This window comes from Endocarpon pusillum (assembly GCF_000464535.1).
Source record: "Endocarpon pusillum Z07020 unplaced genomic scaffold scaffold481, whole genome shotgun sequence".
NCBI classification, from domain to species: domain Eukaryota; kingdom Fungi; phylum Ascomycota; class Eurotiomycetes; order Verrucariales; family Verrucariaceae; genus Endocarpon; species Endocarpon pusillum.
Window position 1 is genome coordinate 17,762 of NW_006916465.1, and position 26,312 is coordinate 44,073.

At 51.5% G+C, this 26,312-nt stretch overlaps 12 protein-coding genes across 12 annotated transcripts; 6 read left to right on the forward strand and 6 right to left on the reverse strand.

Moving 5' to 3' along the window:
• Positions 1-1,276: 1,276 nt before the first annotated feature.
• On the forward strand, positions 1,277-4,545 carry EPUS_06317 (uncharacterized protein; the record flags this gene model as incomplete). The annotated part of the gene is made up of 3 exons (XM_007805847.1): positions 1,277-1,661; positions 1,711-4,036; positions 4,131-4,545. The coding sequence occupies 3 exons, from the start codon at positions 1,277-1,279 to the stop codon at positions 4,543-4,545; spliced, it is 3,126 nt and encodes a 1,041-aa protein (XP_007804038.1).
• A 688-nt stretch (positions 4,546-5,233) lies between these two features.
• On the reverse strand, positions 5,234-6,417 carry EPUS_06318 (ATP synthase subunit 5; the record flags this gene model as incomplete). The annotated part of the gene is made up of 3 exons (XM_007805848.1): positions 5,234-5,347; positions 5,491-5,898; positions 6,082-6,417. The coding sequence occupies 3 exons, from the start codon at positions 6,415-6,417 to the stop codon at positions 5,234-5,236; spliced, it is 858 nt and encodes a 285-aa protein (XP_007804039.1).
• Positions 6,418-6,777: 360 nt separating this feature from the next.
• EPUS_06319 (maintenance of ploidy protein mob1) lies at positions 6,778-7,822 on the reverse strand (the record flags this gene model as incomplete). The annotated part of the gene is made up of 4 exons (XM_007805849.1): positions 6,778-7,025; positions 7,098-7,231; positions 7,291-7,384; positions 7,444-7,822. The coding sequence occupies 4 exons, from the start codon at positions 7,820-7,822 to the stop codon at positions 6,778-6,780; spliced, it is 855 nt and encodes a 284-aa protein (XP_007804040.1).
• A 581-nt stretch (positions 7,823-8,403) lies between these two features.
• EPUS_06320 (uncharacterized protein) lies at positions 8,404-11,873 on the reverse strand (the record flags this gene model as incomplete). The annotated part of the gene is made up of 5 exons (XM_007805850.1): positions 8,404-8,499; positions 8,553-10,471; positions 10,771-10,989; positions 11,098-11,422; positions 11,526-11,873. 5 exons carry the CDS (start codon positions 11,871-11,873, stop codon positions 8,404-8,406), a joined length of 2,907 nt encoding a protein of 968 aa, XP_007804041.1.
• Positions 11,874-13,229: 1,356 nt separating this feature from the next.
• Positions 13,230-14,490, forward strand: EPUS_06321 (uncharacterized protein; the record flags this gene model as incomplete). Its single annotated transcript, XM_007805851.1, has 2 exons — positions 13,230-13,265; positions 13,315-14,490. The coding sequence occupies 2 exons, from the start codon at positions 13,230-13,232 to the stop codon at positions 14,488-14,490; spliced, it is 1,212 nt and encodes a 403-aa protein (XP_007804042.1).
• Positions 14,491-14,564: 74 nt separating this feature from the next.
• On the reverse strand, positions 14,565-15,230 carry EPUS_06322 (uncharacterized protein; the record flags this gene model as incomplete). Its single annotated transcript, XM_007805852.1, has 1 exon — positions 14,565-15,230. One exon carries the CDS (start codon positions 15,228-15,230, stop codon positions 14,565-14,567), a length of 666 nt encoding a protein of 221 aa, XP_007804043.1.
• Positions 15,231-15,429: 199 nt separating this feature from the next.
• EPUS_06323 (uncharacterized protein) lies at positions 15,430-16,490 on the forward strand (the record flags this gene model as incomplete). Its single annotated transcript, XM_007805853.1, has 3 exons — positions 15,430-15,690; positions 15,744-16,280; positions 16,332-16,490. 3 exons carry the CDS (start codon positions 15,430-15,432, stop codon positions 16,488-16,490), a joined length of 957 nt encoding a protein of 318 aa, XP_007804044.1.
• A 1,893-nt stretch (positions 16,491-18,383) lies between these two features.
• EPUS_06324 (uncharacterized protein) lies at positions 18,384-21,179 on the forward strand (the record flags this gene model as incomplete). The annotated part of the gene is made up of 2 exons (XM_007805854.1): positions 18,384-20,524; positions 20,585-21,179. The coding sequence occupies 2 exons, from the start codon at positions 18,384-18,386 to the stop codon at positions 21,177-21,179; spliced, it is 2,736 nt and encodes a 911-aa protein (XP_007804045.1).
• A 798-nt stretch (positions 21,180-21,977) lies between these two features.
• On the forward strand, positions 21,978-22,909 carry EPUS_06325 (uncharacterized protein; the record flags this gene model as incomplete). The annotated part of the gene is made up of 2 exons (XM_007805855.1): positions 21,978-22,129; positions 22,192-22,909. 2 exons carry the CDS (start codon positions 21,978-21,980, stop codon positions 22,907-22,909), a joined length of 870 nt encoding a protein of 289 aa, XP_007804046.1.
• Positions 22,910-23,159: 250 nt separating this feature from the next.
• Positions 23,160-24,168, reverse strand: EPUS_06326 (uncharacterized protein; the record flags this gene model as incomplete). Its single annotated transcript, XM_007805856.1, has 2 exons — positions 23,160-23,365; positions 23,424-24,168. The coding sequence occupies 2 exons, from the start codon at positions 24,166-24,168 to the stop codon at positions 23,160-23,162; spliced, it is 951 nt and encodes a 316-aa protein (XP_007804047.1).
• Positions 24,169-24,304: 136 nt separating this feature from the next.
• EPUS_06327 (40S ribosomal protein S10-B) lies at positions 24,305-25,143 on the forward strand (the record flags this gene model as incomplete). Its single annotated transcript, XM_007805857.1, has 4 exons — positions 24,305-24,321; positions 24,434-24,517; positions 24,582-24,702; positions 24,769-25,143. The coding sequence occupies 4 exons, from the start codon at positions 24,305-24,307 to the stop codon at positions 25,141-25,143; spliced, it is 597 nt and encodes a 198-aa protein (XP_007804048.1).
• A 330-nt stretch (positions 25,144-25,473) lies between these two features.
• On the reverse strand, positions 25,474-26,274 carry EPUS_06328 (uncharacterized protein; the record flags this gene model as incomplete). The annotated part of the gene is made up of 1 exon (XM_007805858.1): positions 25,474-26,274. One exon carries the CDS (start codon positions 26,272-26,274, stop codon positions 25,474-25,476), a length of 801 nt encoding a protein of 266 aa, XP_007804049.1.
• Between the last annotated feature and the right edge of the window lie 38 nt (positions 26,275-26,312).

The window sequence follows — 26,312 nt, forward strand, 5'->3', positions numbered from 1 at the left end:
ATGTCAGTTGGCCAGAGCCCCTATGCGAGGGATGAAGGAGTGGTGCCACTGCATTGTCAACGGCTGCGGTATTTTTCTGATTGGCGAGGTGGTCTCGGGGACAAATAGTGCGCCGCTCGTGTTAGCGAGAAGTGGGCGGTGGTGAGGGTGGCAATGGTGTCGAACCAGGTACCTCCACGAGGGACCGGAGACGCCTGGCCCGGGGCGCTAGATAAGATTGTCGACGTACGTAGTAGTCGTCAGCATCATCGGTTGATATCGGCGAATCGTGAGCGTAGAACTTTGGCCAACATGGAGCTGGTGTCAGCCCGCGGCGGCTAGGAATGCCAGCCCCGGGGGCGCAGCCGCCAGCTGACACAGTTTGCGGATGGGTGGACAAAGCGGCGTGATGGTCGCTGAAGGTCGCATGCAGACATCAACGCTATCGTGGTCGGGGGGCGGTGACCAATATATAGACGAGCGACGCGGCAACCGCCGAAAGATAAAAGCGGCAAGCGGTCACGGGGGGCGCCTGACCCGATGCGGTCGGAGCACCCCCGGCACCCTGACGCAGAATACGGAGTACTCCGTAAGCACACTAAGTCGGCGCATGAAGTGTTGTTAGTTCAGCGCTAGTATTTTTACTCGAAAACGTCTTTTGTACAAGACAGCTAGTCCAAGACCAGAAGAATTGTAAATTTGTAACCTATTTGAATTGATGTGCTCATGTCAAGCTTCGCAATACCAAATCACAGCACTATTATAGAGTAACGATAACTAGCCGTCACTAGCACCAGCCTATGTAACAATACTTACTACGTATGACTCTTCCCGGAGTGCTACGTAGGTCTCCGTGGTTTCTGGCGATGCGCTAAGTTGTCGGCGAGCCGTCATCTCATGTCCAAGTTTATCATGGTGAACGTTGACCTTGGTCCTTAAATTCCCGGGAAAATAGTTGAGACAGGAAAATCTAATGTATTGGTTCCGTTAGGACCTGCCGCGCCGCAGGGATGGTGAAACCATCGAAAAGAACTTTGTGCACTTCGGAGGTAAGGCCGGCTGGGAGTGCTGGAAGCAACTACCCGCATTCGATATTTCTGTTACTAGACTCCAGAGCTTCAACACAGCTCCTCCTAAACTTGTATTCTTCTACCTTGCGCTCTGGCAGTTGTGATCCCGCTGTCCTCAGTCTCTCCCTATAGCTGTAGCCAGCACCTTATAATGCCTGTTTGATAATCCTCAAAGTATTTCACATCGCCTTTGAGTATATCCCAGCTCGGGCGCTCCAGCAAACGACATGGTCCAATTCGACAATCACGAGTACCTTTGCGAAGAAGAGAAGCGTCTGAAGCAGGATCGTGACCGTACGAAGTACTGGAAGAAATGGGGTCCCTATGTTGCAGAACGTCAATGGGCTACGGTGCGAGAAGACTATTCCGAAGATGGCGATGCTTGGAGTCATTTCTCCCATGATCATGCCAGATCAAGAGCCTTTCGATGGGGTGAAGACGGTATTGCTGGAGTGTCAGATACCCACGGCCTGCAAAACATTGCATTTGCGTTCTGGAACGAAAAAGACGATTTCTTAAAGGAGCGCCTGTTTGGACTTTCCAATCCCCAGGGAAACCATGGCGAGAGCATCAAAGAGGCGCATTTCCACCTAGATAATACTCCCACCCATTGTGAGTAACCAAACCCCAGCCAATTGATCATTGCTAATGGCTGGAATAGCTTATATGAAGTACCTGTATAAATTACCCCAGCGAAAATTTCCTTACGAAGAACTGATCAAAGAGAATGCGAAGCGCGGAAGAGAGGAACGCGAGTATAACATAGTTGACACGGATGCTTTCAAAGACGACCGGTACTTTGATATTTTCATTGAAATGGCCAAGGAGGCCGATGACGAGGAAGAGCTCCTTTTCAGAGTTACAGCATACAATCGAGGTCAAGAACCAGCTCCTTTGCATATAATACCACATATGTGGTTCAGAAACACATGGTCATGGGGTCACGAACATCCCAGCAAAAAACCAGCGATCAAAATCGTCGGACCTATGACAGCGCAGTCAAAACATCCCAAGCTTGGAAATCGTTTCTTCCAGTTATCACCCTCTCCCGGCACAGGACAGGATGCTGAGAATATTCCGCCCAGACTTATTTTCACCGAGAATGACACAAACTTTCAAGCTCTGTACGGCCAGAAGAACCCTCAACCATACGTCAAAGATGCCTTCCATCGGTGGATCGTGAATGAGGAAAAAGGCGCAATCAATCCTCGTTGCCATGGCACCAAATGTGCCGCCTGGTATGCGTTCGATCAGGGGGATGGAGTACCGCCTGGAGAATGCGCTGTCGTGCGGTTCAGGCTTTCTAAGCGCTTCGACGGGTATTTGAATGAGGAACTGCTCGATGATATCATGGAGCAAAGAATAGCAGAAGCTGACGAGTTCTTCTGGCGTATCAGTCCCCTTCCAATGGCTGACGATCTTCGCAACATCCAGAGACAAGCACTTTCTGGCATGATGTGGACCAAGCAGCATTATCACTTCATATGGGATCAGTGGGCCAATGGCGATCCCAATATGCCTCCTCCGCCACCAGGTCGAAAAGCTGTTCGAAACGCCAACTGGAAGCACATGTTCCTTGACGATATCTTGTCCATGCCTGACTCGTGGGAGTATCCTTTCTTTGCGGCTTGGGATACAGCATTTCACTGCATACCGCTGGCCATGATTGACCCCGACTTTGCTAAGAAACAGCTTGATCTTCTCACCCGAGAATGGTACATGCATCCAAACGGCCAGCTCCCAGCTTACGAGTGGAATTTTGGGGATGTAAATCCACCGGTACATGCTTGGTCGGTCTTCCGAACCTTCAAGATCGAGCGCAAAATGTATGGACGCCAAGATCTTGACTTCTTAGAACGAGTCTTCCAAAAGCTGTTGCTCAATTTCACATGGTGGGTCAATCGTAAAGATTATGACGGCAAGAACGTCTTTGAGGGCGGCTTTCTGGGTCTAGACAATATCGGACTCTTCAATCGCTCCGAGCCCTTACCAACAGGTGGTGTGCTCGAACAAGCCGATTCAACAGGCTGGATGGCCTTCTATTGTCTGTCCATGCTGAACATTGCTCTCGAACTGGCCAAGCATCGCCGCATATACGAAGACATCGCCTCGAAATTCTTCGAGCACTTCATCCTCATCTCCGACGCCATGACCTTTCGAGCAGGAGGGGCTGAGAAATCGCTGTGGAACGAGGAAGACGGCTTCTACTACGATGCTATCTCCTGGGGCGGCCCATGGACTCAACAACTTCCCGTACGGTCGCTCGTAGGACTGATCCCACTATACGCGGTATTGACTCTTGAACCTGAGCTGGTCAATAAATTCCCTAGCTTCAAAAAACGAATGAATTGGTTCATCGAAAACCGGCATGATGTTGCAGAGCGAAACATCGCTAGCATGCGGAAACGAGGGAAGGACGAGCGACTGCTGTTGTCTCTTGTGTCCAAGGATCGCCTAGAGAAGATCTTGAAGCGAATGTTGGACGAGACAGAGTTCCTCTCCGATCATGGTATCCGCTCCTTATCCCGTCATCACGAAGAACACCCATACAGCATGGAAGTTAATGGCCAGCAATTCAAGGTCGGCTATGTCCCCGGCGATAGCGACTCCGGACTCTTCGGCGGAAACTCCAATTGGCGCGGTCCTATCTGGCTCTGTGTGAACTTTCTACTTGTAGAATCCCTATTGCGCTTCTACATGTTCTACGGACAAAGTCTGCAGATCGAGTGCCCGACGGGATCGGGTGATTACATGCATCTGGGCCATGTGGCGGAGGAGCTGCAGCACAGATTACAGCATCTGTTCGCCCGAGGTGATGATGGCAGGAGAGCCGTCAACGACGGTAATGATATGCTAGACTTCGATCCACACTGGAAAGACTACCTGTGGTTCTACGAATTCTTTGACGGGGACTCTGGTCGTGGGTTGGGTGCCACACATCAATGCGGCTGGACTGGGTTGATCGCCAAGATGATACACGATACTGGGTAAGCAGGCATACATTTTTCTCCTTCAACCTATCATCCCCTCTCCACTGCTAGCAAACGCGAAACGGGCGTACTCACTGACTCGCGTCCATAGAATCAACTGCCGCCTCCCCCAAACCCCACGGACCCCCTCCGTCGCCGCAGCGCACTATTTCGACGACACCTTCTCGCGCGGCAACCTCCGCCGACGCAAATCCTCCGTCCCCACCTCCCCTAACGGCACAGCCCGTCTCCGCCGCTCCTCCACCTCCCGCTCCATCGGCAACCAGTCCCTCTACAGCCCGTCCGATCCCCGCCTCTCTCCCCGTAGGCGCGACAGCACAGCCATCAGCGACGGGGATGCATTCGGGAACGAGGAACAACTCGCCAAGGAGAGGAGGGAGGAGGAACGAAGAAGGAGTGAGGCGGAGAGTCATATGGAGAAGTATATTGATGAGCAGTTGAGTCGGATTCGCACGGATGAGAGTGTGGCGGTCTACGAGGATGAGTTTGAGGCGCAGTTGGATTGACTAATTGATTGATTGATTGATATGAATCCGGTCTCTTTGTTTGGCGGAGTGTGGCAGAATGAGTGAGTAGGTGGCAAGGGACTGGGATAGAAAAGAAGAGGAGGAGGGGAAAGCGGAAAGAGGAAGCTGGGCAGGAGAGGAAACTGCACAGAGCAAGCCAGGCAAGGTTTGCCCTCGCTCTATTCTTATTCTCATAGATATTATTACTGTAAATAAATCCAAAGCTGCCCGCTCAGCAGGCAGGTCAGGAGGGGGGAAGGAAGAAAGAAAGGGGGCATCTGTACAACTTTCTCTTTTTTCCCTTCTCTTTTCGCTCCTCGATTGTGACACTCGGATGTGCTGCTGCTGCTGCTGTTACGGTGAGTAGATGCTCGCTCGATCTATCAATCAATCAATCGAGGCAACCTTTCCTGTCCTGCAGCACCCGGGCTCGACAGACTACTCCATCCCTTTTCCAAAGTTGTCAGTGATGCACTTTGAGCAGTAAGGCAGTAAGTAAGTAAGCAAGCATCAGCGCATTATTGGTATGGAGCGGTCCTGGATTTGCGGTAGGTCCATTTTTATATATATACTCTTCCTCCCTTCTACTTTGACACCGCTGCAACCGACTCCTCGCCTTCTTGTGACCAGGTCACACAACAGTGATCGCGGCCGGGCTTTTGCTATTGCTATTGCTATTTGCTGTTGCTTACACAGTATCGGTCAGCAGCTTGTTGAGTTTGGCAATCTTGGCCGAGACGCTGTAGTCGATTGTGCGGTCTCCGATCTCGACGACCAGACCACCCAGGATTTCCGGATTGACCTGCAATTGGGATCGTTAGCACCAGCGGTCGCGGGTGGGGGCGTAATGAACACAGAGAAGCGACCATATTTCCCCGCCCCTCTCTTTCTCTCTCGCTAATCGCGTCGCCCACGCAGAAAATTCGTGGATAGACCAAGACATACCTTGGTAACCACCTTAATCTTCTTCCCGTGACTGTACTCGCTCTTCGCGATCGCCGCCTCCAATCTCCTCACCACGCGATCCTCCAGCTTCTGGGCACTGGTGATGACCAGCTCCATCTCGCCTCTGTATGCACTCATCAGCTCCGCGAACTTCTCGCACACCCCCTCCAACAGACCCAGTCGATTGTTCTCGGCCAGCGTCTGGAGGAAGTTCTTCATCGTGCCCTGCTTGTCGCCGCCGCCGGTGTGCTTTTCCAGTTCGGCGATGATGGCGGACTTGTCGGCGTCGGTCAGGGTGGGCGCGTGGAGGATGGGGGAGAGTTTGGCGTCGGATTTCAGCACTTGGTGGAGCGAGGTGAGCGATTTGGCGATCGAGTCGAGAGAGGAGGATTTGGCGGCTGCGGTATACTAGACATTGAAAAGGACAAGATCTGGGTTAGAGAGTTGTGCATTTGGAGAGACAGAGCTTTGTGGTGCGTGCATGTGTCGGGAATTGGGTTTGGTGGAGGTTGCCCGGGATGATATATGTAGTTATGAGACTCTACGTAACGACCCCCAAAGGGATGCACCTGAGCACGTCGGGGAACATACCAATGCACTTGCGTATGTGCCATCTACCCCGAACAGCGGCACCGGTGGCTTTGGATCAATTGAGGAGGCAGCTGCTGCGTAGCTTCGGGTCGCACACCGAGGAGCTTGTCGTGTGGTAGCAGCCAGGGCAGGCCGGGCTAATCGGGAGGACATCATCTGGCAAGGCGACGAAGCAGCGTATCTCGCGCTGTTGGAATGTATGTGTATGATCTCGATGGTGATCCTCCGTGCTATGGGAGTCAACTGCGAATTTCCGCTCCAGATGGGCACTGCTCGGTTGAGGTTCTGAAGCTCCCCAGCTGGAGCTAACTGGCGAAACAGAGTTTCAATGGTCATGTGATGTCGCTTGGCATCAAGCCCTCACGAAGCGCCTGGAACGACGGAATGACACTTTCGGAGCACTCAAGCGTGCTTTGCTCGTTAACGAGTGAGTCTACAGTTGATATCCCAAGTTCTGAGTTGGCACTAGCAGACAGGACAGGACCATATACTCTTCATAGCAGCTAGACGCACATGGCCTCGAATGGAATGCAGTTATCAGGACCTGAAAGCACCAATCACACGCCCACGCAGATGCTCTGGTAGCCCATCACCGTCACCGTTACCCGTGCCCTAACTCCACGCAATGCAAGGACAAGCTATGTTGCCCTAGTTGCCTGCTCTGACGCGACTTTATTATGCCGCAACTCGCAACACTCAATCGCTGCGCAGCATACTTTCCACCAGATCACCCAAAGGACCCCAGAAGTCCTTTCCAGCCCCCTTCTCCAATCCATGCTCGTCGATGAACAAGACGTAGTGCTTGAAGCTGGTGTTGAGATGTGGCTCGAGACCTAGGTGGATAATGACAGGGTAGTGGTGGCAGTAGATATGGGCGTAGACACGGTAGAGCCGCTTGAAAATCTGGCGGATTGTTTGACTGAAGCTCTTGGGGAATGGGACACCTGCAGGGACATGAGTACCTGGATGACTTGGGATGTGTGGGCTGGACTGGGAGTATCAATAAGGCAACTGACCGATACGACTGGGGAATGTTTGCTCGTTGTCGATGTTACCTTGGACCCAGCTCATCAAGTGTTCGATATACTCTGGAGCAGGCATCTTTGTCGGACGCTTGAAGTTTTCGGCGTCTTGCCAAAGGTATTCGAACCTGACTTCGTTAGCTGACTTTTCTTCGCCTGAACGACGAATCTCTCGGGCTGGACCTACTCATCGGTAGCTTTCATTTCGGGGCATGATTGTGGCGAGCAGAATTCAGTGATTGAGCCGTAGAGAAGGTTTATCTGGTTGTAGAAATCGACCACTGAGGCCATCCTGTCAGCGTGCGCTTTGTCCTAATCCCCACCCCGAGCCCGCGCATACCATTGACAGCCAGCCATTCGTTCAGATCTTCTCCCTCGGGCAGTTTGACAGCTTTCCGCAAACTCCCACTACCCAGTGTGGCCTCCGCAAACTGTCTCAATTGATAGCTTGTTGTCCCCTTATTCGCGCGTGCTGGCTTGAATTGATTCCGTGATCGCGCATTGCTAGTGGGCGAAGAATAGTCAACATTCAGATCTTCACGCAGCTTGCGTGCAGCAGGCGAAGGCGAATCATGTGCAGGCTCGAAGGGGTCAAGAGGAGCATAGCTGTTGATTGTGATGGAGGAAGTCGATTGCTTCAAGGTGCAGTGGGGAGGAAGAGGTTGAGCAGGCGGAGGGGACTGGAGAGGGACAAACATAGTTGTTATGAAAGAAGCCATGCTGGCCCGTCTCCTGGGAGGCTGCTTGTATTATAAAACCTCTGACACACATTCCAACCGTCAATGAGAGTGCTGCAGCTTTTGAGCAAAAATTTACCAAGCCTTGAAGTGTTCTTCCGCTTTGTCGACAACCATCCGCCCGTGAAGTTGAAAAGCCTCCACAGTTCAAAGAGAGTGTTAATAAATTACAAATGATCCGATGATGGAGGTGCTGAACTTGTGTCCTAGAAGTACGATGTTGATGTCGTGTTGCTTGTAGATGATACTGTATGCAATGGTTGCGAGGGGCAACTCATCAACACATCTGCAAGATCTCAACTTCGGGAAGATTGGGGACGACTTCACGACATGCCCTGCATTTTCTCGCTGAACCAACCTCCCGAGTTGAAATACAAACCAACCAAGTCTGTCTATTCGAATCAACCCAATCGGCCGTCAGCATGATCCACCCTTGCGCCCTCTATGCGTGCCATTGCTTCCTGTTTAGAGAAAATCCCGTCCGTCATACATAATTCATCATCACTTTTGCCCGTGGATCTTCTGGCTCTACCATTGGGGGGGTTTTATCTGCTATCATAATCTCATCGCCTTAACCATTCAAACTTTTTCCGAGATGTGTCGCCAGTGCCCGTGGGCTCAACCTGTAAACTCCGTTCATAAAGCTCCTCTGCCAGGTCCTTGCAACACGTCAGCCACAAGACACCATGGATTTATACTTCACACCGCTTACCTCATCGCCTTGCGAGATCTGAGTTTCCAGCACTAATCTCAAAACCTCCTCATTCTTCCGTACCTTGTACGGCTTGTCCTGACTTCTCTGCATACTGATAATAACTTCGCCCATGATCTCAAACTTCTTCCAGTTGATCCGGTCGCCCTGTGGGCCTACGAACGTCCTGTTGCCGGTCTCTGCTGCAACAAGGTCCTTACGGTACACCGGTACGAAGGGTATGCGTTCTGAAAAGGAGTTGTCCCAGGCCATCCGATAAGCACCATGAGACCGCATAGTGCCCATCAGTATTGTCAATCTCATGTAATCTTTCCTGATCTGCTCTGGAACAAGCTCCCATGTCAAAGTCAAGCGATGTACTGCGGTGCCGTTGGTACCGGCAATTATTGCCCCTAACGTGTTATAATTGTTCAACTGGCGGACCTTCCAGGCCACCGTCATCCATTTCTCCAGCATCCTGGCCCGATGCTTCGGCTTGTCTCGCAACAAAATCATGCCGGACACAAAGCAGAACAGGTGATTGAAGTGATCTATCATTCGATTCACATTGTCAAGGCTTTTCGTGGTCTTACTGGCGTCACTCGCAAGAATGACATGTCGTACCAGATCACGAGGTCTGATGGAAGAGTAAAAGATCCAGTCAATGCGTGTCAGTTCTTTTGCGATATCCTCATCAGGTATCTCCACGAATTGGTGCCATTGGAGTTTCGACAAACGCGTGCGCGGAATGGAAATCAAGCTTTGCGCTTCCTGAGGAGTTTCGTCGCGTGGCAGAAGGGCAAGGAGTGACAGGCTCGACATGTTCGACGAGATCACAACACTGGATCCCACCGATGGTACCCCCGACTTCCGTGTCAAATCTTCGTATGAACCCTCCAATGAGCTTTGTCTTGAGGATTTGAGAAGCTCCTCAGTCGACGATTGTCCAGTACGTATTGATGGTGAAGTTGCCTCGGACTGACTATGGAACGAAGCATTGGCGTCAGGGAGCGCATCCAGGCTGTCAAAGCGACCCCAATCTGCGTCGTCGTCCTCGCTCGCCAGCTCCAAATGATTAGATATTTCTTTGGCCGCATAGGCGAAGAGCCTGCTTCTTTCAAGCCTACTTACGAAAGAGGTAGCCTCCTTCTTGATATTTGGTTGTGCAAAATCTCCAGGATAGTCACCCGTCCAGAGTGCGAGTACTTGAAGATATCTTAGCTGTTCAGCTACCCTGGTTAACTGCGCATCGTTGCTATGTTCAACACGGCTAAATCGATTTGTGATGGCAGTAAAGACCTGCCCCGGAGATGCGAATTTCCGGTATAGGCAGAGAAAGACAGGTACGAACTTGCCATCTTGTTTTGACATGGGCAACGATAACAATCGGTCGATTAGTTCGTCAAATGAGCTACCAGTCTCATCTCGCGCTGGCTCGGATGCTTCTGGTGTTTCCACTGTGACTGAGGGTGGACTGTGACCATTCATAGAATCGTCTTGCGATTCTTCTTCTTCCATGTCTAAGAACGTATTATGCGTTTGACTGTTAGCTGTGTCGGGTCGCAAGACGCCTGTCTTATGAGGCGGGTCAGGACTGCTTGGGTTGTCAGAATCCTGATTCCCCGAAGCTGAATCAGAATCATCAGGAATCCGGTTCAAGTCCGCAACGAAAGTCTGAGGTTGCGAGTGAAGTACTTCTGGTGGAGGAGATTGCGACGCGGAATCGTCCACAGTGAGCTTGTGGAATGTGGTTGGCTCATCCAGTTTCTGCCCAAACGGTTTAAGAGTGTCATTGAAATCCGTAGTGGGCAAGGTAGACGTCATGGGAAAGTGCGCCTGCACTCTCCTCAGCGGGTGTTGGCCTTTGCTGGGCAGATTGTTATTTGGAGAAATCGCTGCCTTCCCGTAGGAATTGGTCAAAGAGCTAGTAATAGCGGCACCTGTCCTGCAGTCAGTTCATTGTTGACTAGAATTTTGCGGTCCAGCAAGAGCAGAAAACATCTTGCAACCGAGTGTTCTCAGATCAACTCTTGAGAGACAAGCAAGCATGCTGGCTAAGATGGCCCGCCTTAACCACTAAGGAAAGATACCAAAGCTGTTGGTATCAAGTAGCGACAGCTCGATATGGCGGTACAGGCTCAGTCATCCGTGATGCTCCCGGATATGTTCCGACGCAATATGAGAGGCAGTGCAGATGGGATTGAAAGCTTTCGTTGAGGAAGGCCAATCTAATGCTTACCTCTTCTACAGCGTAGAATCGACCTTAGAATTATAGAGATGCATCGTTTCTGGCTCTCGGGCACGTTCGCGGAAGTGGAGCATGTCTCAACCTTGCTGAAACGACTTTTGATCCGTTCATTGAAATTAGGATTCACTCGGCGTAGCTGTGGGGGGTGATCCTCTTTGCAAGAAACCAACACAACAGAACCACCCGAGCTGTCCAACGCATCTGAAATGGCTGAGTTAGCGGCGAGCGTGGGGAAGCGGCAGGGCATTTAGCATTGTGTTATAAAATGAGTAGACATGCTGCTCTGGTACTCGAATATGTGGGTCGAACCAAACTTACATAGAACGTGCGGAATTTCAATTACGCTTTCCTCATTTGTAACATCGTAAAGCACCAGTATTCCGTCGATGGTAGGCGGGCTCTCCTCACTCAAGCGCTTGGGCCACGTGATTTTGGTGCTGTCAGTGATTGTGATATCATTAATCATTAGCTCAAATAGACGAACTATATAGATGACACCGTCAAGGGACATCTTCTTGCTTGACCATACTCTCGGCGGACTTTCTCGAAGGTCAAGGGCTCTCTGTATGAAGGTCGACTTTCCGACCCGGCGGCTTCCCAGCACGACGACATTGACCTGAGGAAGATTTGCATTCTTGCTGGGCTGGAGTCAAACAGTCAGCATGCGAATTTCCGTGTAGCGGACGAGATGGCATGGCAGCATATCCGCGGGGAGAATGTGGGAAAGGCTTTCAAGGGCTACACACATCTTCGTTGCCGGCGACAATTCCATGTGCAAGACGAGATTCTGCTGCCAAGCAAGTCGAATGCGGTGATTGATAAGGACGGAAAAATGGGTCATCTCTGATAGATGTCTTGGAATCACGATCGATGACATCCGAGATTCTGACATCCGAGACCCTGACGTCGGCTTCCCGCTGACCCTGACCCTGGCCCTGGCCATAAGACTGCGTCTGACTGGTGCGACGTCGAGCAACAGCTGGATCAGAATGGGTTCGGTCGGCCAGTGGTGGCCTTGCACTTGCAGGAGTAGCTTTGGCACTTTTAGGCTCATTGGCAATCGAACGCGATTTTTTGGATCTTCGAGAATCCATAATCTCTCAGAGACACGGATATGTACGGGAAGAGATGCATGCGTGGTTGAGAACGAATCGACGTGGCTCAGCGACCGAGGCTGGTCCACAGCTCAACCACGCCGTCAAGAAGGTGTCCTGCTCTTAGACATTAGGTTGATGTTGCAAGCATCTTAGAAAGTCATCATTTCGATACAAGTCACCCCGTGGTACGAAGCATAGGGAAAGGATGAATGACGGTGCCATTAGGTGTCAGTTAGTTAGTGGGGACTTGTGGAGAAGGAGATCTGCCCTGGTGGCCGTTGCTGCGACCGAGGCCCTGCTATGCACGCATTTTGGCCTCCTGCCTGCAGCACAAGGTCATTGTTATCTCGGCCACGTAGCTGGCTAGTGCACTTGAGACTAAGAAGTAGCGCTTGTGGGTGAGAAACACAAGTGGGGTGTTTCTTGCACAACATCTGAGAGACATGCGTCGAATGTGACTGCGGTGTCGTATGAGGTGGCTTGATACTTATTTATTTTGATTGCCTTCCTACTTTCCGGTATCCGTAGTATTGTGTAGTGGGATGAGTTAGAAGGTCCCTCAACGCTTGAGCACTCCTTGTTTCATGTGTCCATGGTAATGACCACTAACCGCGTCTACGGCGCACACTATCGAAATGATTGCAATGGGCCTTTTCAACTCTATTTCTGCTTTTGGCTTTGACTAGGCTCACCGTCTTTGGCGGGGTTCATCATTTGGGACACTCTACGAAATGTGCAAAAGGTAACCTACAATTGAATACCAAACACCTCCGCGACTGACCACTTCCACACGTGCATTTGGTGTTGTATGATGCAATCATGCGCCCTGGCGAGGAAAAGGGAGAGTTTTTCACCGTCCATGGACCCATCGTGCCTGTCCAAATGTCAATCTTATTTTGCGGTTCGGTGCGGACGCCTGTGATGAAACCATTCCGTTTTCGAACCACTAATCCACCATCCCTGTGCTACACTCTCCCTGTGCACAATCATTCGAAGATGGTCTCTCTTGTGTCGCGACTTCGTGCACCTGGAACACCGCTAGATGTTCAGTCATGACTACTTAGCTAGTGAGGCCTTAGCCGGCGACAAGCTACGAATACCTAACAACCAGTGCGGCGTTGCCGGGTTGTCGGCGGCATGGAGGCATGGGTCAGCCATCTTCTCCCGGGTCAGGATTTGGTCTCGCTACTTAGCACCTCGTGTCTCGGAGAAATTGCTCATTTGCTGCTTGTGAGTTTGGAGGATAGAATAGTATAAACACATCAGAAAGTCACCAGGTTCGCCAAAGCCCGAGGTAGCACAAAGCACCTCGTTGACGAAGCTCCAAATCCCATCTTTAGACAGATCACGGCTATGCCATATCGACTACGCCGCATAGAATATCCGGACGTAAGAAGGGTACATTTCATCCATAGAAAGTTGTGCTAATTTGAGGTAGAGCATGCAATCAAGCTCTCTTTCCCGCGGTCGGCCTCAAGCTTCAAGCAAATCAGCAGGTCATTTCGACCCGTTTGACCTTGCGCGAAGACTGGAGGCCCATCAAGTGCAATGCAAGGAGGCGTACAGGCTTCATCAACAGAAAGTGAAGCAGAGGGAGGCAGCAAAATGTCTCCACCCAGAAGCTGGTGAGATTGATATGAGAAAACCTGACGGTTCAGCGTCACAAGCTTGGGAGCGGACTGTCAAGAAAAGCAACGCCATCGCGAAAACGACGTCCATGACTGGCCAAGATTCAGTCAAAGCAGATGTCGAGCTTCTACGACAAAGCAACCAGTCACACAATGCTCGTCTTCCGAGAAGCAGTTCGTTAACCTCGGCGCGTACAGCATCTGCCAGCGGAGCATCGGTCGCTCGAGAGAGGACTTCACTAGGTTCTGCCTACGTTACACATAACATTTCGAAACAAATCTTACACAGCCCTGCAGTTGGCCGGCCGCATTATCCACTTCAGACCACAAAAAGCGGAGAAAGGTCCCAGATCAAGCCACAGAATTTTGAGATTCACAGTAGCAATACATCACTTGCTTGCAGGCGGAAAACTCGAGCTATGGATGTCCCAAACAACGCAACTCGGAAGAGTGATGGCGGCCTGGAAAATGGCATTTATGTGCCAAGATATGCAGCTTCAGGTTTGGTAATGACAACCGTTCAAGGCGTTACCGACCGGAACAAGCTCTCAAGGCAATTTTCGCAAGGAGATCCATTCCAACGTGGTACGAACCACAAAGCCATGAGGGCCATACCCGTGAATGCATCTCCTGTACAGTCAAAACCTAAGGTCAAGCATTGCACAAGACAATGCAACAGCGCAATGCTAGCAGACAGTTCGCCAAGCACCGTGGTTGATGGAAATACCCAAAGGTGCGACCAGGAATTGGGAACAGGCGAGACTACCAAACCGCGCTTGGAACCAGTAGTTGAGGAAGATGTTCTTCTTTCCAGAGATGAATGCAGGGAGCGCGAGCAACGACAACGGCGTTCACTACGAGCAAAGATCTCTAGCCTGATGATATCGAGTCAAAGGAAACCGGTCGAGAATGCCTCTCTGTCCGAGGAGCCCCTTGTGAAGCCGACCATATCACGACGTAAATCAATGCTAATCATGTTTAGATGATTATATGATCGCTCCATCAACACTGTTGACAGGTAGAAATCAGGTCAAACCATGCTTTCGTTTTGCCGCCGCTTCTATGCCGAGGGCGACCCGAGCCCCTTTTGATAGGCTGAATTTTTGTGAACAGTGGGCTTCATGTACGGTGATTTTCCTTCATCCGCATGTAACTGGGAACCAGCTGGTTGGAATCTCGTTATCACCTTGCAAAATTCCTTCAGACCGCTGAAGTCTGCATCGCTGGCTCGGAGGCACATATGAAGCTTCTTCAAGCCGGCCTGAATACCCTTTTCCGGTGTCCAATGCTGCTTGTCGTCCTTGTAATAGCCTCGAGTTCGGCTATGATGCGTATTGCTCTCTCTTTGATAACATGAATGCTGCTCGGACTCATCATGCTTCAGGGATGCCTCGTAGATGCCTCGAAGCTGTGTTCGCAATTTTGGGTACCGGACGAAGAGCTCCTGCACCTCAGCTGCGTTTGTGATAGAGTCGATCACACTCTGCTGAGCCCGGCCAACCACGGGTTCACTATCGCTCGACTCCTGATAGAGGGTTTCTGTAGCTGCTGCATCAATCAGAGCATTGCGAGGTACTCCGCATTTGTCCTTATGGTCTTTTGAGCACTGTAAAGAGCAAGCTGCAATTCTGTCAGCTGCCGTGAACTTGGGAGACCGCTGCTGCACTTCGCCGTACTTTGAGCATTGCATGCAGGACACCGATATTTGAACGGCTCTTGTGCGCATATATGGCACAAAGATGACATCGCAAAAGGCTCTAAAGAAGGCTTCCAGTGAGATGATTTATCAAAACGTCCATGAGTGACTCGAAGAAATATCTTGCGTCAATGCTTACCTAAGAGCTCCGGCAGACGTAATTCATTTTCATTTATTACATTTGCTTGGGCCCCTCAATCTTCTCAACCGTAATTTGCGCAAAAGCGCAATGGCGTCGAAGACTGTTCCTACGACAATCAGAAGTGTTTTTCTTACATCTAGAATCAGGCTTGCAGCTAGTGCAAGACGATCTACCACCCCTTTCGACAGACTCTGTCATCGAGCAGCAATACCTACTATTACTTCGTCTCAGAATAACCACCGACCTCTACTCTACCGGCATCAAAAGCAGCAGCGAAATACCCTTGGTAAAGCTTCTGAAGCGCGAAGAACTATTTTTATTCAAACCCAGACTACGCCTAACGCCGATGTGAGTGTAACAGGAAGCCTGCGCAGATATGCAACGGCTAACACTCCCACCAGGCATTGAAGTTTCTGCCCAATCATCCAGTCCTACCTCCAAGCTTCCCATCAACCTTCGTGGAATATACTTCTCCCCGATCGACGCTTGCGCCGCCTCATCCATCACCGCTTGCGGCCAGATTGCTCTCCGTTGATGGAGTATCGTCAATTTTCTATGGCGCCGACTTCATCACCGTCACAAAAGCAGCCGACTCCAACTGGGCTCACATAAAGCCAGAGGTGTTCAGTTTGATCACGGAAGCTGTGACCTCAGGGGAGCAGATGGTTAATATTGTGGAGAAGAACACTGCCGAGAATGGGCAAGATGCTGGAGGGGACACGCTCAGCGCCAGCGATGAGGATAGTGAAGTTGTATCAATGATCAAAGAGCTCCTCGAAACTCGAATCAGACCAGCTATTCAAGAAGATGGTGGAGATATTGAATATCGTGGCTTCGAAGATGGAATGGTGATGCTGAAACTTAGAGGGGCATGCCGAACCTGTGATTCGAGCACCGTCACTTTAAAGAACGGCATTGAGAACATGCTAATGCACTACGTAAGTTTCGTCGGATTTTGGGGCGACCCATCGCATTGCTAACCGTTTTAGATTGAGGAAGTTAAAGGCGTTAATCAAGTACTTGACCAGGAAGAAGAGATTGCGTTGAAGGAGTTTGCCAAGTTTGAAGAGAAGCTACGACAACAGAAAGGTCCTGATGCTGTGGCCTCGACGGTGGGAAAGGGGAGTCTTGACAGAGCTGAAGTATGACTTGGTATGATTGAAAAGAATTGGCCGGGGTGACGTAAGGGATCTGGGTTCCAAAGGATGTCTCTGGGAGGGCCTGCAGACATTGAAAGGTCCTCGATTCATGAGGTGCACACCACATGTCCTGTGGGGTTGTTGAGATTGTCGCCTTCGGAAGCGGAGGAAGGCGAATGCACACGTGAGGCGGCTCAAAGCGAGTAATGAAAACGTCGATCGGGCATGTTCATCCAGGGAATCATACAAGATATCTAATTATTCTTTTAGTGTTGCAGCTGTCTGTGCTGGCCCTAAGAAGAAATAGCGGGGCAATGAATTTGGCTTCCCAGATGGGGCCGCTGGTATTCCGTATTTCCAAACCCAATAGAGCTGTTGTTTTGTGCTTTGGGCCAGCGTCATGGCCATCTTCTACCAACGCTACTTGACGGCGGCAAATATATCCTGATCCTCCTGCCGTAGTAAGCCTATCTGCCCCTGACTTGGTTAAGCCTTCCATGTCTATACGCTGTTGCGGAATTCGAGGCAAGAAGACAAGTGGGCCCGTGCAGCAGGCTCCATAAAGCACCCTTAGCAGAATATTGCATTGGTGGATCATTCCGAAGGGAATCGCTTTCCATGACAAGACGGGCTTGAAATTACTCAATTGTGCGTCGGAACCGCGGAGATCTGTGGGAAACATCGACGATGAGTGCTTTCTTGACACAGTGCTCCGTAACATAGTGATGGGAGAGGTGGTGTGATCGAGGGAATGTGCAGCACTGGCAGTGGCAGAAACAATAGGCATTAGGCATTCACTAACTGACTCGTAGCTTGCTCGTACTTGACAGCAGATTTGCCAGGGTCCACAGCATATTTCCATCATCAATCTAGCTCGATGAAGCTAGACCCGCTTGAATTAACGCTTTCTCCGCATTTTGGCTCTAACTTGGTCGTTCGTGACATGATGTGCTGTGCAGCGACGGCAGGGTTGAGGTGGAAGTCAAAAGCTGAAGAGCTGTTCTCTTACTCTTCGTCCTCCTCTCAATTATCGCAAACCTCATCTGTGCCCTTCCTCCCGCGAATTGAGTTCATCCAGGTCACAGTTGATTTCTCGTTGTTCCAGATATCCTCAGCGGATATACCTGACACCCAACGCCCCGCCTACTCCCTGCGCATCTTGTGCAACTTCAAAACCCCACATCCTCTGCTCACACCATATTCCAAACCCTATGGTCGCCTGCCTCCCGTTGCTTTCATGAGCATAGCCTAGAAGATCTTTGTCTCCTTCGTGTACTTTGATGGCCACTACAAGAAAATGGTTGGTACGATTCGACATCTCACTCTGACTTCTTCCTCACCTCAGCCTGGGGTATGATCTCTGTAAAGAAGCATCATACATACATTGGCAGCACAGAAGCCTAGGACTTTGAAGATCACACCGAAGCTTGCTCCCACTCCTTTGTCAAGCTTGCTAAGGATTCATTGTGATCTTACATCATCATCTTCTCCACCACAAGCCTTTATTCGGCTTTTTTAAAGATCTCAGAGCTCGTGGAGACAGCAGCAGTGAACATCAGTCTTCCCTTCTTCAGCAAGTATGTTATCTCGTATCGCCCGTTTCGGCGATTGATCAAGTAGCAACTGACTGTGAACCTGCCAGATTCTCTGCATTTGACCCGCATTAATGCCCGACCCTCCAAGGTGCGATACACGCCAACGATTCCCATATCGCGAGACCACAGATTATATATAGAGGGCAGCGCAAGGGAAAGCTGCTTATTTGGTGACTGAAATTTGGACACAGCAATAATTGTCGGTCTCGTCTTCTTATCTGGGCTATCCTGACTGCACCACTGCGACGATTCTTCCTTTTGCGGGGGACGTATTCACCTACTTTGCTTTTTCGTACTGTTAGCAAAGATGAGCACAGTACAGAGTAGAGCCCCTCAAACTTCAAAGGTTGCTCCAGCTTCGTTGGGAGCTTTCGGTAGCCACAAGACAGCACTATTGGGCAGGACTGGTATAAGGCGATCGACACCGGATTCAGAAGCCCTTGCTTCTTCAGACGACGAGACAGAACACTCCCGTCAGGTGCCTTCGTCCACCAGCGTGTCTCAACCTGCGAAACCTGCCCGTCGTACTTCTTGGCTGAACGAAATCCCCTCTGCATCAAGTAGAAAAGCGCCGATACAACTGAATAGTACATACAGTCCAAACAGCTCTCTTCCGGCAACGCCATCGGGAGATCTGAGTGGCTGGACTCAACCTTCAGGCAGTCCAAAAATGAGTGGTACCGCAGGTTGGGGGCCGGCGGCGAGCACCTCCTTTCCTTGGTCCTCCACTGGTATCTGGAATGAGAATAGAAAGGATCCTCCGGCAAGACTACAAGAAGTTCTATCTTCCCCAACCGCTACGGATGCACCTGGTGTGCCATTACTTGCAAGCGACTCCCACAGTCCTTTGAAGAGCAGAGCACCATTGAAGGACAATGCAATTCCTTTTTCCATACCGTTGCATCCGACTCCTAAGACCTATCGATCGCAATCCTACTCAGTAGGTCAGCTGGAGCCGGAATCATTGAATCCTGCGCTATCCAGATCCTCAGGAAACGTGCCTCGGGGACGTGGAGGTGGTCAAGCAGCAATTCTACAGCACCGTGGGTCGAGGCCAAGTGTTCTGGGTGATCTTGGGCATGATTCCGGACCTCTGGGAAGAGTACGTGAAGTTGATGACGACGATGAAAATGAGAACAATTCGGACAATTCTCAAAACTTTTCGGTTTCCCAAGCCAGGACCATTGAGCAGCTAACTCGAGAAAACGCACTTCTTAGACAAGCCGCAAGTGGTCAGTATGAAAAGAAATTCAGGGACAGGACTGGCTCTTCAATCTCAGCAGTTTCTGCAAGTAGCAGCTTCTCTAATTCGGTCGCCCCCTCAAGAACCAATCGCATATTCAACAATGGCCCCGAAGGTGGTGATCTGGCGATTGAGGATCAGGAGGATGTAGGAGGACGACCTGAAAATGCATCTCGCAGCGCCTTTAGAAGACTCAGCGAGCAATTATACAACAGTCTCGACAGACAACAACAAGCGGCCGCCCAAGTTGACAATCGAAATGCAGAGAGTGCAAAGCGCACACAGTGGCAGACCTCCCTAGGATTTGGCAGCATTCCCGAGATACCACAAAGTCGGCGTCATTCGTTTGCTGATGTGCCAACTCGGCAAGGATCTATAAGCTCGGCCGGTAAGAGCCCTCTCCAATTTCCCATGGATCTCCCGCGGACTAAGCCCACAGAACGAGACGAAGGGTACGGAACGTTTGGAGAGGATGCCCAGGAATCCCAAGGAGAACATCGTGAGTGTACCCAGCTTTCTCCTCGTACTCTTCAGGAGCAAGACCTCGAACTTGAGCACTTACGTAATCGTCAATTTGCAGCTTCGTACTTCTCCGGTCCCGATCTCGGTCGAGTCCCGCAAGCAGGTTCATCTCTCCATCATGCCTACACTTCTCCCAACACGTACGGGCGGGCCCACCATCTCGACCATCAGACACAACCTCTCTTTATAGTCACATTCAAGTGTTGTCGATCCGATGTTTTCTACATCCAGGAAGGTACCGGGTTGCAAGTCAAACCCGGAGAATTGGTCATCGTTGAAGCTGACCGAGGCACTGACCTGGGCACAGTGGCACATGCTGACATCGGCTGGGAAGAAGCGCGGCAGCTGAAAGAGTATTATGCCGAGGAACACTATAAGTGGCTGATGTTGTTCTCACGACAGAGTCAGACGGGCGGCCCCAACGCCGTCAACCCTAACGGCTTGGGGGTGAATGGCGCTCCTGGCAGTGCCGTCGGTGGAATGGGCCCGCCTGGAGTGCACGGGCCTCAAGATCAACAATCTGGAGAGCTGAAGCCCAAGCTCATCAAACGTCTGGCTCAGAATCATGAAATCCAGACCTTGCGTGACAAAGAAGGAAACGAAGCGAAAGCGAAGAGAGTCTGTCAACAAAAAGTTGTCGAGCACAGACTCAACATGGAAATACTGGACGCAGAGTTTCAGATGTGAGTGCGCGAGATTGTGCAAACGTGCATCAAGTAGCCATGCTGACATGATAACTTTAGGGACTGGAAGAAACTTACCTTCTATTACTTTGCTGATGCCTATATCAATTTCAACTCTCTGGTGACAGACTTGTTCAAGATCTATAAGACCAGGATCTGGATGTCTGCCATTAATCCGGCATCATTTGTTACACCAACTTCCTCGCTGAACGTGCCGCCTCCTTTTTCAGCCTTGAGCGTGCATGGTGGGCGTAGTAGTCCTACAGGGCGCCGTCGCCACCCAGCACACAGTCTCACGCAAAGCTCGGCTGGAGAATATGCCGATCCTACCGATCACACTCGCGGCAGCTTGGCTGCCTCCCAGGGCACTAACCTTCGGAACGCGTACCCCAGTCCCTATCAGGGCCTGAGCCTTGCGAGTGGTATACAACAGCAAAGTCATGATATGGCTGGTATGTCACATGCTATGTATAGCCATCTCGGCTCGAGCGACGCATTCACACCATTTACGGGACACCAGTATGCGATGCTCGATCCGAATGCCCCCACGTTCTCTACATCCCAGCGTGCATTCTCCCGACCCCAGCAGGGAGAAAGATCGCCCGGGCAGGACTGGACGGGAAATTTCCGGAGTTTGACGCTGGGTGGGGCCTAATGCTGTCCTAACATTGTTCTATGGTTACGAGTTCTGTAACCAGGTGGACACGAGCCCTTCTTTGATTTTTGGCGCTCCTGCTCCGCTCGACAGCTCTTTGCGTCCACTTCAAATTTGCGTCAGTCACTCATTACAACGACACTTGCACCGTACACCACAACTAAAGGTCGATGAAAATGTCGAGATGGATTTCACTATTTCATCTTGCGCTCCGGAGGAATTGCTTTGGTGACTAGAGATAGCGGGAAAGGGCCAGTGCTCCTTCACTCCACTGGCGTTCACGAGATAATGAGACTCCAAGAAGCATGCCCCTTACCCTTACAGCTGATGAGCTCATGAAAATACCAAGACACTCAAGAATTGAGATGTTGTACATGTTCACTAGATCCCAGATGCGTGCTTGATTATGGTGGCTAATTTAATTCCGAGGGAAAGCGGCTGTCTGTGAGCATACGGTCTTGACATCTGTACTGCTCTGCCCTTTGCAAACAGTAATTGTGCACCCACAGTCATTACCTCATGTACTGATAGCAATACAATGATCGAAGAGTACTGCGTTCGTGTGAAGATATTGCGTGAATATGTGGTTGATCGTACCTTCTATTTGGAGCTGAACTGTGCTTCAATCCTTTCTTAGCAGATTACTACCCAACAGCTTGGTTAATTCTCTATTTAATTCTGTTGTCTGAGAAAAATGTACAATGGCTCAAAGCACACGCAAGCGAACTGGTGAGGGATCGTTATATCCAACTCTTCCTCAGCTCAGATTACTGAAGTACATCTCTAGCCCACAGCAACATGGTTCAATCCAGAAGCAAGAGATCACGAAACCAGAACGAGGAAGGTGAAGGCCAAGACGAGACGATGCTGAGGATAACCGATGCCAACGGCCAGGAATCTGACGATGCAAACGAGCAAGACGATGAAGAGTTTTCCACTCAGTCTATTTCGTGCGCCAACCGTGTTGCCCAGCTCGATGTTCAAGTGCTAATGAATAGATTTATTTCGATAGGGAGCTCGAAACAGACATCACGACCTTCATCCGCAACACGGGGAAGAATGACGGGTGGCCTGCAGCTTTCCAGAAACACGTGCGTGATCGGGAGGAGGAGCTTGTAGAGAAAGTCAGGGCGGGCCATGCGGAGAGGTCTGCTCATGTGCAAGAACCGCCAATCAGAGCCACCTTCGTTAACCTCCTTGACAGGGAACAGGCCGAACAATCCTTCCAGAAAACTTTCCTTCCCTTTCTCGCCGGCTGCCTCGCCCGAGTCGGTGTCAAGCCCCATGATCCCCAACTACCCTTTCCCATCGACGATCTTTCCGTCGAAGATCAACCCCTCTTCGCCAAATCCGCAACATTGATTCACAATTCACAGAACTTACTGAAGGAGTACTCGGAGCTCGCTGGCCTGCGAGTCGACACGTCATCTCGCGACAAGCTGTTGAGCACGCTCGACAGGGAAGAGAGGCAGATCGACGCCGCGATCAAGGCGGGGAGGCGTGTAGCTCAAGGCGAGATCCGTGCCTTGTTGGGTATTGCGCATGATGAGACGACGGAAAACAGCGAGCAAGGGTGCAGGGTGCTAAAGGCGGGGGTAGAGGGCGCACAGGCGAAAGCGAGGGTGGCCGGCGGAGTTGTGGACGACAGGAAGATGGAGAGGTGGGGCGTGGTGGCGGCGGAGTCGGTGAGGGCTTTTGGGAAGATGAGTAAGGTTGCTGGTGCGGAATAGGTGGTGAGGAGAGGCTGATGGCTGGTTGGGGGCAGGGCTGCTGAATGGTTGGGTCTCCAGAGCTGATCTTCGTGCTCTTATTCTCGATGAGTATGTAGGGATCAAGAGCATATGGTAAGAGCTGTCAAGGTCGTTGATTAGAGACTCATCTAGCCGGTGGTGAAGCCACATGTCCAATCATTCTTGAGATGCGGAGCGAGTAGAATTGTTGACTTTTGATGTCACCTCAGATGTGCCCAGCATATCAAATTCAAGAAGACACCTTCTCCTTCCCTTTCCCTTCAATCGTCGGTACATACTGCTCATCTCCCGAACTGCTCATGAACTCGTCATCCTCGTCAAAGCCGACATACCTCGTCTCCTCCTTTTCCTTGGGTGCTGGTTTCTTGACTCGATTCCGAAGCACCCATATCGCATCCACATCTCCGTCGGCCGCTTCCTTTTCCAGGATCTTAACTTCGTCCTCATCAAGATCCATGTCGTTCGGTTGGCCATCGCTATCCACCAGACCCACTTGCACTCGCACCCGCCCCACCGTCTACAGCAACCTGACTTGCCGCCATTCCCGCAACATTGTCTTTCCAATTTCCGCCTGCCATGGCCTTCCTAACCGCCTCTCTAGTCCTCTCGCCCGCATCCTCCCTCTCCTCCAACCACTCCTCACTCAATCCCTTTCCCCTCTTACCTTTCCTCATCTCCTCCTCCCTCCTCTCCGCCCCCTCCACCACTGCTTCCCACCTCCTCCTCCGCTCCTCTTTCTCTCGTCTCTCCATCTCCGGCTTCGTGGCGAGATATTCGGCTAGATTCTTCGCCTCGGTGATGGAGCGCAAGCGGCGCCCGTCGAGGTTGCGGTTGGAGCCGACTCCGGCGTTGGGGTCGGATGCCAGGGCGTTCTTGCGCTTGCGAGATGACATGCGGCCGCCCGCTGCGCGCAATTGGGCGCCGAAACCGCCTTTGCCGCCGGGCAGCGGGGCGTGGAGCTGTAGCGGGAGGAGGGTGCCATGGTTGTTGTTGTTGTTGTTGTTGTTGTTGGTGGGCGAGATCAGTGAGGTTACGAGGTTGGGCGAAGGACGGACGGTGCGGTTGGAGGTTGTTGTCAGGATGAGCTGTGCAGAGATGGATGGTGGGATGATGGTTGTGAGATGCTCCAGAAGGTCTGTCGTTGTGGTTCCAGCGGGGAGAGCGAATGAGACGGTCTTGGGTAGAGATAGCCCAGGGAAGGTCCTGAGGAGGACGTTGATTCTGTCTCGGAAGTCCATGGTCGCAGCGGTGGAGATGTCGATGCTGTTGTTTGATCGGCCTCGCGAGGTGCAGTCTAGGGTTTCCATATGGTCCTCTGCGTATGGTCCTCTGCGTATGGTGATATGTAGTTGTAATCGCCAACACTGACACTTTATGCTTCAAGTTCTCATGTGAAATCTGCCAAGCCAGATGGTTTAGGCGCTAAGCTATATCGGGCTGCCTGGTCGATTCGAAATCCCACAAAGCGACATCCAAGACATGTTAAAATCCAATCCAACCCAGTCCCTCTCATCGAAGACCACCTGAACAACCTCGTCCCCGCCATTGTACGCGATTCCCCGAAGAGCGCCAGGAACTCGCGACAATGTATGTCCTCCGATAATATATTAATATACAATACACGAGGATGTCTGTACTGACAAACCCCCAGGCTGATCCCCAAGGCCGACCGCAAGAAGATCCACGAGTATCTCTTCCGTGAGGGAGTGCTCGTGGCCCAGAAAGACTACAACCTGCCCAAGCACCGAGAGCTTGACACAAAGAATCTCTACGTACGCTCTCACAGGCTCAACAAAGCATCGGGTCAAGGTTCTAACATGCTGACAACTTTGGTCCAGGTGATCAAAGCCTGCCAATCCTTGACCTCGCGCGGCTACCTCAAAACCCAGTTCTCCTGGCAATGGTATTACTACACCCTCACGCCTGAAGGTCTCGACTACCTCCGAGAATGGCTTCATCTGCCCGCCGAGATTGTGCCAGCAACCCACATCAAGCAACAACGTTCTCACGCTCCTCCTCGTGGCATGATGGGTGGTGATGATCGTGAGAGACGCCCTGGTGGCGGACGTGGTGGGCCGAGAGGCGATCGAGAAGGCGGCTACAGACGCCGTGATGCGGGTGAGGGTAAGGAGGGTGGTGCGCCTGGAGAGTTTGCGCCGACGTTCCGTGGTGGATTTGGCCGAGGTCGTGGCAATCCTGCGCCTCCTTCTTAGGTGTGGACGGACTGTTCAACTGGTTATGGTTGAGTACGAGAATGCCTTGAGCAGCATTGCAGAGTGGAAGCATGGATGAGTTCTCTGGGTTGAGGGCAGCCTACAGTTAAGATAGGGAGCTCATTCGAGGCTCAAATCGACCCCCAAATTCTTTGACCTTCTTTCCCATTTCTACACTGTTCTCCTCCTCGCTGAGGTTTCTTTTAATCATCTACATTCTTACGCTTTCATTGACACAACACAGCAAAGCTACTGTGCCGGGCCGCCGTCACGAGAGAGACTTCCAAACCCTCAAGCTAGGTCTGTTCGTTCATTCCAGCTCATCCCAGCTCATCCCCTAGTCCGGTCATACCTCAGCAGAGCCTGGATCAATACACTGGCTCCCATGGCACAGTCCTCCTTCTCACACCATTCCTCCGGATGATGGCTCACCCCATCCTTACACGGCACGAAGATCATGGCGGTCGGGCACCGCTTGCTGGCAAAGACACTATCATGTCCAGCTCCACTGCTCATTCTCCTCATCAATGTCTTGCCGCCCTGCGAAGCTCCGGCGGACTCGAGCACATTCCGCGCAGCTGCCTCCACACAATCTACCGCCTCCCTTTGGAATCTGACGGCACCGCTTCTAAAGGTTTCCTTGATACTCGTCTGGACTGGCCTTCTACCCGCACCGGAGTGCGCGGCAGCAGAACGCAACGATTCCATGACCCTCTTCTCCAACTCATCCAAGATCTTCTCATCCGGACACCTCAGATCCAGCGACATGCTCACAAACCCAGGCACGGTATTCACACTGCCCGGCTTCGCCTCAATAATGCCCACGCTCGCCAACGCACCATTTCCCAGTTCTTCCGCCAGTGCCCTAATGTCCACAATAGCCTCCGCCGCCGCCAGCAGCGCGTCCGCTCGATGTGGAAAACTGGTAGTGCCAGTATGGCAATCCCTGCCGTGAAACTCAACCTCATACCAACGATACGCCTGCACTCCCTCCACCACGCCGATCTTCTCCCCCGCACCGACCAGATGCGGCCCCTGCTCGATATGCAACTCAAAATGCGCCGCCATCTTGACACCGGTGTCCCAACTCGCCTCCACCACGCCAGCCTCCCCAGCCCTGCCCACCCCCATCCTGTCAAGCTCCTCGCCAACCGTCCTCGCCACCCCCC